This window comes from Hipposideros armiger, unplaced genomic scaffold (assembly GCF_001890085.2).
Source record: "Hipposideros armiger isolate ML-2016 unplaced genomic scaffold, ASM189008v1 scaffold_540, whole genome shotgun sequence".
In the NCBI taxonomy this organism is placed as follows: domain Eukaryota; kingdom Metazoa; phylum Chordata; class Mammalia; order Chiroptera; family Hipposideridae; genus Hipposideros; species Hipposideros armiger.
In genome coordinates this window covers 812,639-825,251 of record NW_017731890.1, presented here as the reverse complement: position 1 = coordinate 825,251, position 12,613 = coordinate 812,639, and the positions used below count along the sequence as shown (strand labels likewise).

Sequence of the window (12,613 nt, the reverse complement as noted above, 5' to 3'; positions counted from 1 at the left end):
CATTTACTCTTGACACCTGCAATCCCATGTAAGTATTTTTTCTGGGGATATATCTGTACACATGCAAAACAATTTAAAATGAAAGTTATTTATTGAAACATTGTTAGTAACAGCAAAAGACTGAAAAGAAGCCCAGAGTCCATTTATAGGGAACTGGCTAAATAAACTATGGTAAACCCATACAATAGTACACAATGTGTACTGTATATAATGAGGACCGAAAAGGATGCAAATATCCATAGACTGTACATGTATGTTTATAGCAGCTCTTATTTAAAAGTCAAAAACTGTGAATGATCCAAGTGTCCATCAACAGATTAAACAAATTACGATATATTCATACCATAGAATACTACTCAGCCCACCCCGACAGGCAACACGATGATTCTCAAAAACATGATGTTGAGCAAAAAGAATCCAGACGCAAAAGAGTGACTGCTGTAAGAGTCCATTAATTATGAAGTTTAAGAACTGGCAAAGCTAATCTATGTAGAAAAAAATGAGAACAGTGGTTGCCCATAGGGAGATGGGAGCTAAGTGGATGGGGGTATGAAGGAACTTTCTGGGATGATGGAAATGTTTTTCGTATCTTGATTGGAGTGGTGGTTACATACATCAAACTCAATTAACTCCCTTACAATATTTAACTAAAAATGCATCATACACCTAAATGTAAAACATAAAACTCTTAGAAGAAAGCATAGGAGAAAATCTAAATGATCTTGGTTGGGATTGGTGATGGCTTTTAAAATTTTTATGACAACCTGACAGTGTAGGCCAGCGATCAAGATCTCAAATGCTTCCTTAGATACAACACCAAAGGCATAATCCATGAAAGAATTGATAAATTGGGTTCATTAAAATTAAATTTTTCTGCTATGCAAAAAACACTGTCAAGAGAATGAAAAGTCAGCCACAAACTGGGAGAAAATATTTTCAAAAGACATATCTAATAAAGGACTGTTATTCAAAATATACAAAGAACTCTTAAAACTAAAAAAACAAAACAAAAAACACAAAAACAACCTAATTTAAAAATGGTCCAAAGACCTTAACAGGCACCTCACCAAAGATACACAGATGGCAAATCAGCATATGAAAAGATGGTTCACACTGTATGTCATCAGGGAATTGCAAATTAAAACAAGATACCTACTACACACCTATCAGCATGACCAAAATTGGGCAAACTGACAACATCAAATGCTGACAAGGATGTGGAGCAACAGGAACTCTCGTTCATCGCTGGTGGAAATACAAAATGGTACAGCCACTTTCAAAGACAGTCTGGCGTGTTGTATTTCTGTGTGGTTGTTTGTTTTGTTTTTTGAAAAAAACTATACATACTAGTACCATACAATCCAAAAACTGCACTCTTAGGTATTTATACAAAGGCATTGAAAACTTATGTCCACACAAAAACCCGCACACATTATAATGCAGCTCTACACATAACTGCCCAAGCTTGGAAGCAACCAAGATGTCCTTAAGTAGGTGAATGGATAAATAAACTGTTATACATCGAGACAATGGACTATTATTTTAACTTATTTATTTTTTAAAGATTTTATTGAGGAATTGGGGGAGGGGAACAGACAAGTTGCTGTCCTTTTGTTCTTCAGTCTAGTTGTGGAGGACATCGCTTCACTGGCCCATGTTGGTATTATCACTGCGCTCTTCCTGGCTGAGGCAGATCGGTCTCCAGCCATTGGACGGCCGCTCAGGCAACTCTTGGCAGCTCACACCGGCTGCCAGCCGCTCACGGTAGCTTACAGCAGCCCACGCCATCGTCGGCGACTCACGGCAGCCCAGCTCCAGGTGCAGCTGTTGTTCATCATCTTAGCTGTAGAGGGCGGCCCTTGCTGCTCAGAGCTGGTGCTCCCAAGCCAACTCTTAATAACGAGCCACTCAGCCAGCCAACAATGGACTATTATTTGATGCTCAAAAGAAATGAGGGGGGCGGTCAGGTGGCTAAGTTGGTTAGAGCGCGAGCTCTGAGCAACAGGGTTGCCATTTTGAGTCCCACGTGGGCCAATGAGCTGCCCCCGAGCTGAGCTGCAGCTGAGCTGCCAAAAGGTGGCAGGATGGCTCAGCTGATGAGAGCATGTGCTCTTAACAAGGTTTCCAGTTCAACTCCCGCAGGGGATGGTGGACTACGCCCCCTGCAACTAATATTGAACACAGCACCTTGAGCTGAGCGGCTGCTAGCTGCCGATGGGTGGCTGGATAGTGACTGGACTTGGAACTGAGCTAGCTGTGCCCTCCACAGCTAAGATCGAAGGACAACAACTTGGCTGTTCCCCTTCCCCAATTCTCCAACACTGTTTTCCTTCCTCAATTCCCGCCCCCCCCCCAAAAAAAGTATTAGAAATGTTTGCTCGTCTTGTGGAACACTCACAAACCAAGTTACTCGCAATCCAAGGTTTTACTGTACAATCAACCTTTGAAGCTCTGCCACCTAACAAAAGTGGAATATCTTTTTTCCAAACCTCAAAAGTTAGGGCCCACTAAATTAGAATTTGAAAACTGCAGCTCATAACAATCAGTATATCCAAACTCTTGTAATTAGCATATTAAATCAGTTGGCCTGAGATTCACACTTCTATAAGGAAAAGGGAGGTGGAGGTGAGCCATGCAAAAAGGATTTTAAAAGTGACCCTATTTGGAAATATACACTATGAATCTACTTTCTAATAGGATGTCTCCCAAATTGCTATTAAAGAAAAAATGTTGGTGGTGAGCGCTAACTGGCAAGTCAAAGAGTCTTTTCCCTGTCTATTTAGGCTTATTTAAAGATTAAAAGTTAAAGTTTTCCGCCTTACAGGGAGCCTTAGTTCTCCAAGGAGGATGATTTGAAATGTTCCAAGCTTTATACTATCCAGGAAATAATGGTCTAACTCTTGAACAAAGAATACCTTCCAACTTCACTAATAATCAAAAGATACCATCATTCACTTATGAAATTGACCCCCCAAAATTTTAATACTCCATGACACCAAGGACACAGAGAGACAGGAGTGCTCATATAATTGCACAGAGCTGGTGGGAGCAAATCTTGCAATAGTAATGTATATCCAAAGCCTCAAAATGTTCATGCCACTTTTATAATTTTTTCTAAGAAAATAATCAGAGAAGTAGGCAATAATAAAAGAGGGAAGGTAAAGGAGGGGAAGGGTGCGAAGGCAGGCAGGTAGACAAATGCCCAACAGGAAAAGAGTTCAATACTTTGGGATATGTAAAATGGAATATTATGCAATGATTAGAAATTAGTTTTGTAAACTATATAATGTCCTGGGGAGGGCTGGCTGAGTGGCACGTTGGTTAAGAGTTGGCTTGGGGGCCGGCCGAGTGGCGCGATGGTTAAGAATTGGCTTGGGGGCCGGCCGAGTGGCGCGTTGGTTAAGAGCTGGCTTGGGACGCCAGAGGCCCCGGTTCGGATCCCACATATGAGGGCCAGTGACACTGCCCTCTACAGCTAAGAAGCTGAACAACAGCTCGATCTGGAGCTGGGCTGCCGTTGAGTCGCTGACGACGGCGTAGGCTGCAGCCCCTGTGGCAGTGGGCTACCGTGTGTAGCCAGCAGCCGGAGTGAGCGGCCGTCCAGAAGCCGGCGACTGATCTGCCTCGCCCGGGAAGAGCGCAATGATGGTGCCAACTTGGGCCGGTGAAGCAACGTCCTCCACAACTAGACTGAAGAACAAAACGACAGCAACTTGTCTGTTCCCCTTCCCCCAATTCCCCAGCACTGTTCCCATCCCCCCAATTCCCCAATAAAAATCTTAAAAAAAAAAAAAAGTTGGCCTGGCACGCCAGCTCTGAGCAACTGGGCTCCGATTCTGATCCCACATGTGGGCCAGTGACACTGCGCCCTCTACAGCTAAGATGGTGAACAGCAGCTCCACTGCTGTGAGTCGCTGGCAACGCTGCAGTGGGGCTGGCCAGCAGCTGGCGTGCTCTTTCGTGAGCTGCTGTGAGCAGTCATCCAATGGCCGGCAAGCAATTTATCTCAGCCAGAAAGTGCACAATGATAATATCAACATGGGCCAGTGAAGCAACGTCCTCCACAACCAGGCTGAAGAACAAAAAGGGCGGCAACTTGTCTGTTCCCTTTCCCCGATTCCCCAACGCTGTTCCCTCCCCCAACTCCCCAATAAAATCTTAAAAAAAAAAAAATGTCCTGGGGAAACATTCTTAATATTAAGTTAAAAAGCACCTATATAAAATGCAGATATACCATGACATTTTTAACGTACATACAGAAAAAATCAAAAGGAATTATATTAAAATATTATAAACTTGTTCTTCAGTGGTGACTTTTATTTGAAATGAGTTAATTAAACCAGCAGTGAGAACATATTCCTTAGAAACTTGGTGTTACTTTATTTCATTTTAGCTTATTCATGCTTCTCAAATTATAGTGCACATTGGTGAATATACGAGATACATAAAGTCACAAGAAAAACACAATGTGCCATCCAGGAATCTAAATTTAAATTCGTTTTACTAAAAAATATTATAGAAATTTCTTTAAACATTATGCAGAAAACAGTAATTTTTAAATGATATGAGGCATTTCTTCTATTCCATTTCTTTGTAAGATTTCAAATACAAGGTTAACTTTGTCTTAATAATTACACCAAAACCTCAAAAGCCTTCGAGGGAAATAAATGAGGTATAGAGAATTTGCAAAAGATAAAGGGTCTTATTTGCATAAAAAGATACATAAAAGAATGTTCATTGCAGTTTTATTCATAATAGGCAAATACTGGAAAAATTCTAATTGCCATCAGCAGTAGAAAGAAGAAAGTATATAGTAACACAATGGAATCATGCACAGCCCTAAAAATGAACACACTACTGCTACCCACAATGTGGATGAATCTCACAATGCTGAGCCCAAACCAAGCACAGAAGGAACTACAATGTATCATTAATTGTATACAAAGTTCAAAATAGGCAAAATAACCTGTTGTATCCAAAATCAGGGTAGTAGTTACTTTTGAGGAACTGGGAGGTGGCACTACTGATCCAAGGAGGCCGAAAATGGGAGGTTGCTCTAGTGCTGGTAACTATTTAATCTTGGCAGTAGAAACATGATTGAAACGTTCCCTTTGTGGTAATTCATCCAGTATAATTCTTAAGATCTGTGTACTTTAATGTATACAAAAAACCAAATAAATGTTAATGAAATAAGAATCATTAAAAAAATTCTACGAGGAATTAAGAAGGGTCCTTCCTTATCAGATATTTTAAAAATATTATCAAGCAATTAGAACTGGGGTTCTAGTACAGGGATGTTGAGTCAGAACAATATCAGAGAACAGGGCTGAGTGAGAAATAAATCCAAGTACATATAAGAATTTGTCATATAGTGAAGGTGTTTTTTTAACTAGTGGGGGAAAAGACTAGATAATTCAATAAGTAGTTTTAAAAAACTGATTAGCCATTTTCTAAAATGTAAAATAAAGATGGGTCCCTATCTACCTCACTCCCTAAATCAAATTAAATGCTAAAAGGACAAAGATTGAATGCAAAAAATGAAACCATCAGTACTAAAACAAAACATGAGTGAATAATTCTATCATCTTGGAATTGGGAAATCCAGAAACCATAAAGAAAAGCGTTGATAAATTTGATCACACAAAAATATGGATTTTACTGCAACAAAAGGAAAAAAGCCCACAAAGACAAAAAAAAAAAATTGAGCAAAAAAATATCTTCAACAGAACTATTCAAGAAGCACTTGAAAATCTAAGAAAATAATCAACAATTCAAAACACAATTCACAGGAGAAATACAAAAAGCCTGCATATATAAAAAGATGCTCAATGCCACAAGCAAAAAAGTCAAATGAAAATAAGACGCTACTTATCACTAATCAGGTTGGTGTTTGAAATAGGAATGCCTGGGGTGGGAAATAGGGTGAATATAGGTGGCGGTGTTAAATGATAGGAACTCTTACCATCTATCAAAACTTAAAATGGTCATCGTGCCCTTTACCCCAAGGAACCCTCATCTTGCAACCTAAGTGAAAACACGGACTCAACCAAGATACATGAACAGGGATGTTCACAGCAGCACTGGCTATAGTATCAAAAACTGGAAAACCAAAGGTCTACCAACAGGGAGCTGGTTAAATTATAACACATCTACTTCTACACAATGAAATAATACATAGCTATTAAAAATAATAAAGCAGATCTATATGCACTAACATGGGAAAAGGTATATTATCATATAAATACAAGCTGCAAAAAGTATGTGGTGTGACACTCTCCCTTTTTTGGTAAAATAATTATATTGTTTGCTTATATATGTCTTACCTCTAAAATATATGGCACACAAAGAAAGGAACTTTAACCTCTGGGGCTTTATCCCAGGGCCACCCGGAATACTACCAGACCCACAGTAGGGACCAAAAATATTGGTTGAATAAAAGAATGAATACCTACTTCAGTAAGGCTTATAACAGGCACTCAATAAATAAATATTTGTTGAATTTAACAAATACACAGAAATAAAAAAAATCAAAGAACAGTTATAGTATCTTTGCAATGGTTAGCTATGACCCTGAGACTAAGGAAGGGCTTTCACTTTCATTCAAAATTGGATAAGGACTAAATATTCTCTAAGTGTTAAGTGTGCTAGATAACAGAAAGGTACACAATGAACAAGAACAGACAAGGATACAGGTTTCAAGGAACACAAAACATCTATGAAACCAGTAACATGCATTAAATTGGTAATTTTAGATTAATGTTGTGTTAAGTAATAAAAGTATAGCATGCAATGAGAATAAAACAAGTGATCATCTTGTGTAAATAACTGTTCACTAGATAGAGGGTATTATGCTAAGTGAAACGCGTAAGAAAGAGAAAGACAAATACCATATGATCTTACTTATATATAAGATCAAAAGAACAAAATAAACAAACAAAACAGAAAGAAAATAGATACAGAGAACAACCTGAGAGTTGCCAGATGGGAGGGTGGTTGGGAGCTGGGTGCAAAAGGTGAGGGGATTAAGTACAAACTGGTAGTTACAAAATAGTCACGGGGATGTAAAGTACAGCATAGGGAACACAGTCAATAATATTGGAATAACTATGTATAGTGCCAGGTGGGTACTAGTCTGATCAAAGAGATCGCTTCGTAAATCACATAAATGTCTAACTCCTATGCTATACGCCTGAAACGAATATAAAATAATATTGAATACCAAATGTAATTGAAAAATAAAATAACTGTTAACGCTGGGTAATTAGGTACAATGGGGGTTCACTATACCATCCTCTCTACTTCTGTGTATGTTTAAAATTTGCCATAATTTTTTAAAAATAAAAATAAAAACAAAAACCGAATCTCCTGACTTGGGCTAAGGGCCCAGGAAAGTCAGCAAGGCAAAAGGGACCAACACCGTCAAAGTGACAGAAAATGTGAACCAGCTGAGAGAAAGGTGTCACTGGAACATCATCAACGAGGAAAAGCTTGATGAAAGAAGTTTAAGAGGCCTGGCAGTCCTCATCAAGGGTGCTTTAAACTGGCATGGCACTGACTTTCTAGAATGCATTACATTTCTGTAAAGTTTTAATTTTATAATAGTCATGTACTGTTTCTCGTTAATGAGAACAAAATAGACATTGTGAGCCCAGACTGAAAATTCATATCAAGGGCCGGCAGAGTGGCGCGTTGGTTAAGAGCTGGCTTCGGACACCTGCTCTGAGCAGCAGGGTCGCCCGTTGGATCCCACATGGGCCAGTGACACTGCGCCCTCTACAGCTAAGATGGTGAACAACTGCTCGGCCTGGAGCTGGGCTGCGGTGTGTCGCTGGCCACAGCATAGGCTGCAGTGGGGTTGCAGTAAGCTACCGTGAGTGGCCAGCAGCTGGCGTAAGCTGCCGTGAGCCACCGAGAGCGGCCGTCCAATGGCCGGCAAGCGACTGCCTCAGCAGGGAAGAGAGCAATGATAATACCAACATGGGCCAGTGAGGCAACATCCTCCACAACTAGACTGAAGAACAAAAGGAGGCAACTTATCTGTTCCCTCCCCCAATTCCCCAATAAAATCTTAAAAAAAAAAGAAAATTCATATCAAAATTTTAATGGTTACAGAAAGAAATGAACAGGACACCATTTCCCACCAATCAGATCAAAAAGTGTGGTTAACACAGTGTGTTGGTGACATTATGAGGAAACATGACATTCTTACACATTGATAGGAGGGATGTAAAGTAGAATCATTCTGATGGGCAATTTAGCAATATGGATCAAAACGAAAAAAGGCACAACCCTTACCCACCAATTTTACTGCAAGGAACTTACTTGACTATTATTCTCACTATTAGAAAACAAGTCTAGTTTTAAGAATTAAGACACACAATAGTTGCAAAATTTTGTGGATATAGAATTTAGTACAGATTGCTTTCATCCTGTGATTGTAACTAAGCAATTTCAGAAATATAAATAATGGTCCTGATTCATCTAGCTTTTTAATATGGTTAAAAAACTCTTCAGCTCTGGCATCTCATAACAAATTGTGTAAAGTATTAAAAAAAGACAACTGAAGATACTATTAATTCTTTAATCTCTTCTTGCTAAGAGTTAACAGAAATGCTTAATCAAAAGGAAAAAGTGAGTAGGGGAAAATTCTTTTTGCTTGGACCTCAGATTAGGCGGCTTCAAAAGCACAAGCAACGAAAAAAAAAAAAAATAAACTGGACCACATCAAAATTAAAAGCTTTTGTACTGCAAACGATACCATTAAGAAAGTGAAAAACAACCCACAGAATGAGAGAAAATATAAATATCAGGGATTTGTATCCAGAATACATAAAGAACTCTTACAACTCAATAATAAAAAGGCAAGTAAATAAATTTTAAATTGGCAAAGGACAGACATTTCTCCAAAAAAGATATATGACTGGCCAATAAGCTCATGAAAAGATACTCAACATTATTAGTCATCAGGGAAACGCAAATCAAAACCACGAAATACCACTTCACACTCACTAAGATGGTGTTAGAAACAAAAACAATTGTAAAGATGTGGAGAAACTGAAATCCTCATACTTTGTGTGTAAAATAATGCAGCCACTTTGGAAAATAATTTGCCCAAAATGTCCACACAAAAAACCTGTACACAAATGTTCACAGCAGCATTATTCATAGTAACCAAAAAGTGAATGTCCCAAATGCCCATCAACTGATATACAGATACATAAAATGTGGTAGGTAGGTGCATACATAAAATGGAATATTATTCAGTAATAAAAAGAAATGAAAATGACCAATGAGCACATGAAAAGATGCTCAACTCATTAGTCATTAGGAAAATGTAAATCAAAATCACACTGAGATGCCACTTCAAACTCATAGGGTAGTAAAGAAAAAACAATAGAAGGTAACAAGTGTTGGTAGGCTGAAGAGAAATTGGAACCCTCATACATTGTTGGTGGGAATGGAACGTAAAATGGCATAGCAAGCTATGGGAAACAGTTAGCAGTTCCTCAATAAGTTAAACATACTTACCACGTGACACAACAATTCCACTCCTAGGTATATACCCAAAAGAACTGAAAACAGATGTTCTAAACAACACTTGTACACAAATGTTCAAAAAACGGACATTACCATTATGTCCATATCAAGTTAATCATGTGAGGTGATGGATTTGTTAATTACCTTGATCATGATAATCATTCCACAATGTATAACACATCAGCATGTTGTACACTTTCAATATATACAATTGTATTTGTCAATTATTCCTCAACAAAGTTGGGGGAGGGATTTTTTAAGTTCACCAACTGATGAATAAACAAAATGTGGTATATATCCAAACAATGGAATATTATGTAGCCATAAGAAGGAATGAAGTACTGACACATGCTACGACACAGATGGCTCTTGAAAACATTATGCTAATTGAAAGCCAGACCAAAAAAGGCCACATATTGTATATGTTCACTTATATGAAATATCCAGAATAGAGAAAACCAGAGACAGAAAGATTAGTGGTTGCCAGGGGGGTAGGGGGAGAGGAAAAGGGAAGTGACTGCTTAATGGATAAGGAGTTTCCTTTTAGGAGGATGGAAAAAAAGTTCTGGAACTAGACAATGGTGATGTTTGTACAACACTGTAAAGGTAGTTAATGCTACTGAATTGGGTACTTTAAAATGTTACATTTTGTTGTATATTTTACGCCACAATTTTTCAGAAATACTGATCATGCTTCAACATCGATCATCCTTGAAAATATACAAAGTGAAAGAAGCCAGTCACAAAAGTCCACATAGTGTATGATTCCACTGACATGAAATGTCCAGAATAGGCTAATTTAGAGGTCGAAAAAGTAGATCAGTGATTGCCTGAAGCTTGGGGGACAGTGGGTACAGGGGAGGACTGAGTTCCAATCCAATGGGTACAGGGCTTCTTTCAGGGGAGCCAAAATGCTCTAAAATCAGATTGTGGTGATGGCTGTGAACAGCCCTGTGAACATACAAACAAAAATACTGGATTCTACTTTTTAAATCTGTAAAACGTATGATATGTGAATTATCTCTCAATGCTGTTTAAAAAAGAAAAAACCAACCGCTGAGGTATAAACCTTGCAATTGCAGCTTAAATCTCACCTTCTCTATGACACCCCCCCTTATAGTAACCTCAGCCAATTTCTACTCCTTTACTTCCGTTGAAATCAGAACTATTACAATAGTGAAAGAGTTTATATTTTTTGTTTACTCTGTAATCTAAGTATGTTGAGAAACTGACTGAAGCTTAATAAATAAAATCGATTACACACGGACTTCTGTCACTCCGGAACTTAACTGTTGGGAGCGCGATCTGCGCTCCTTATGAGTCCGACGCCCAGAGCTTGGAATGATTCGTTTGCTTTATGGAAGCTCCCTAACTTGTTTCACTTCTCAAACTAGACTTTAAGCTCCAAAGCTGAGACCTTGACTTCCATTGCTTCTTCCGCCGCAAGATTAAAACTCCAGAAAGCCTTTACTAAATGCCTGCTGAAAGGCGGACTGAGCATGCCCGGCTTGGCCAAGTCAATTCAACAACATTCCGGAACAAAAACTATAGTTCCCGCGTTAAAAGGTGGAAAAACAGAAGACACAGGCATAATGCCTAAGGATTCGATCTAAAAGGAAAGAAGGCAAGGTTCAAGGGCTAAGTAGAAGTGAAGGACAGTACTTAACACAGCTCAAACTTCGCACTTGGTAGAGAGGTGTTGAGTCAGAACCAAAAAAAAAAGATAATAAAAAAGGCTAAAAAATAATGGATTAACGAGAGAAGGGAGGTCAACAGGAGGATGAAGGGCACCGATGACGTAGGCTAACCACACGTTTTTCCAAAGCAACCTTATCCAAAAATAATACTAAGATGATCAACCTTCAGCGTCAACACGAATACAAGGTATACCGTGATGAAGCTCACTTCGTAGAAGTTCCCTTTTTACAAACGAAAAAGCCGAGCCGTGGTCAACATATCCAACCACCAACGTTTGCTAAGCTCTCAGCTCCTGCCTTGAACCATTTCCACCGCCATCTTCTAGATAAGAACCCAGAACCCTTTTCTAAAGGGCTTTCAACAAGCATCACCTCCATGCAAAAGAACCGGGAAGGGTGCGTTTCCCAGGTTGCCCAGACGGCGGAAAGCAGGAAGCCTCCACCTTGCTCCTCTCCGCGCCTGCACACATCGGGCCACCGTCTTCCTTCCCCCAACCCGACCCCCGGCCCAGTTTTCCAAGGTCCGACGCGAGGGGGGCGCGAGGCCCGGTGCACGGGCCTCACCTGCACACGCCGCGGATGCAGGGTTCCAGCCAGATGCGGTAGGCGGTCTCGATGTGCTCCTGCGACACCTCCTCGGGCCGCACCGTCTCCGCCCAGCGCCAGGCCGCTTTCTCCAGCTGCAGCCGCGGGGCCATGGCCTTGGCTGGAGGAACTCCTCCCAAGTCGGGACGCCGCCGCTGCCGCCGCCACCGCCGCCGCCGCCGCAGCCGCCCAAATGGACTCCGCCACCTGCCAGCGATGAGGACCAGGCGCTCCCTCAGCCAGCTGGCCAGTCAGTCACCTGTGCGCGCCACTGCCGCCGCGCCCGCCCGCGCCCGACCCGCACGACCGGCCGCAAAGCGCCGCCGCCGACACCCGACACCGCCCCCCCAACCAAACTCCCGCAGACGTTAGAGTAATCCCCGCCTCGGCAGGCGCATGCGCGTTCCCAGCAGCCTTTGCGCCTCCCGCGCCTCAGGGCAGACGCGCGGAGGGGAGGAAAGGGAAGCGATCGTCGGACACTGTCTTGCCACGTCTTCACCGACGCTTCTGGGGAAGCAGCGTCTCAGCCCCTGTCCAGGGTAGCGTACTGCGTACCACTACTCCAACAAGCCGACGCCTCAAGGGCAGAAGGCTGCCTGTTGTCCTCTGGTACTTACCCTTTCCACCGTGGAGTCACGCGAGAGGCTACTCAACGCACACCATCGGTCCGCTGGCCTCTGGGGTGGGACGTGAAACCGAGTCACCAAAGCCAGGCTCGGCTCCCTAGAAGAAGATTTAACTTGAGCCTGGACCCGTTCCGACTTCTTTCTCAAGCCCTTCTGACGTCACGGGAC

The 12,613-nt window shown here is 41.2% G+C and overlaps 1 protein-coding gene across 1 annotated transcript in view; it reads right to left on the bottom strand.

The window, feature by feature from the left end:
• The window catches only part of USP48 (ubiquitin specific peptidase 48), a 47,070-nt gene extending 34,920 nt beyond the window's left edge, over positions 1 to 12,150 (bottom strand). The window contains exon 1 of the mRNA XM_019668837.1: positions 11,799 to 12,150. Within this exon, the coding sequence (XP_019524382.1) occupies positions 11,799 to 11,932 (134 nt within the window). The 5' untranslated portion in view covers positions 11,933 to 12,150. The remainder of the gene's footprint in view (positions 1 to 11,798) is intronic.
• Positions 12,151 to 12,613: the final 463 nt, after the last annotated feature.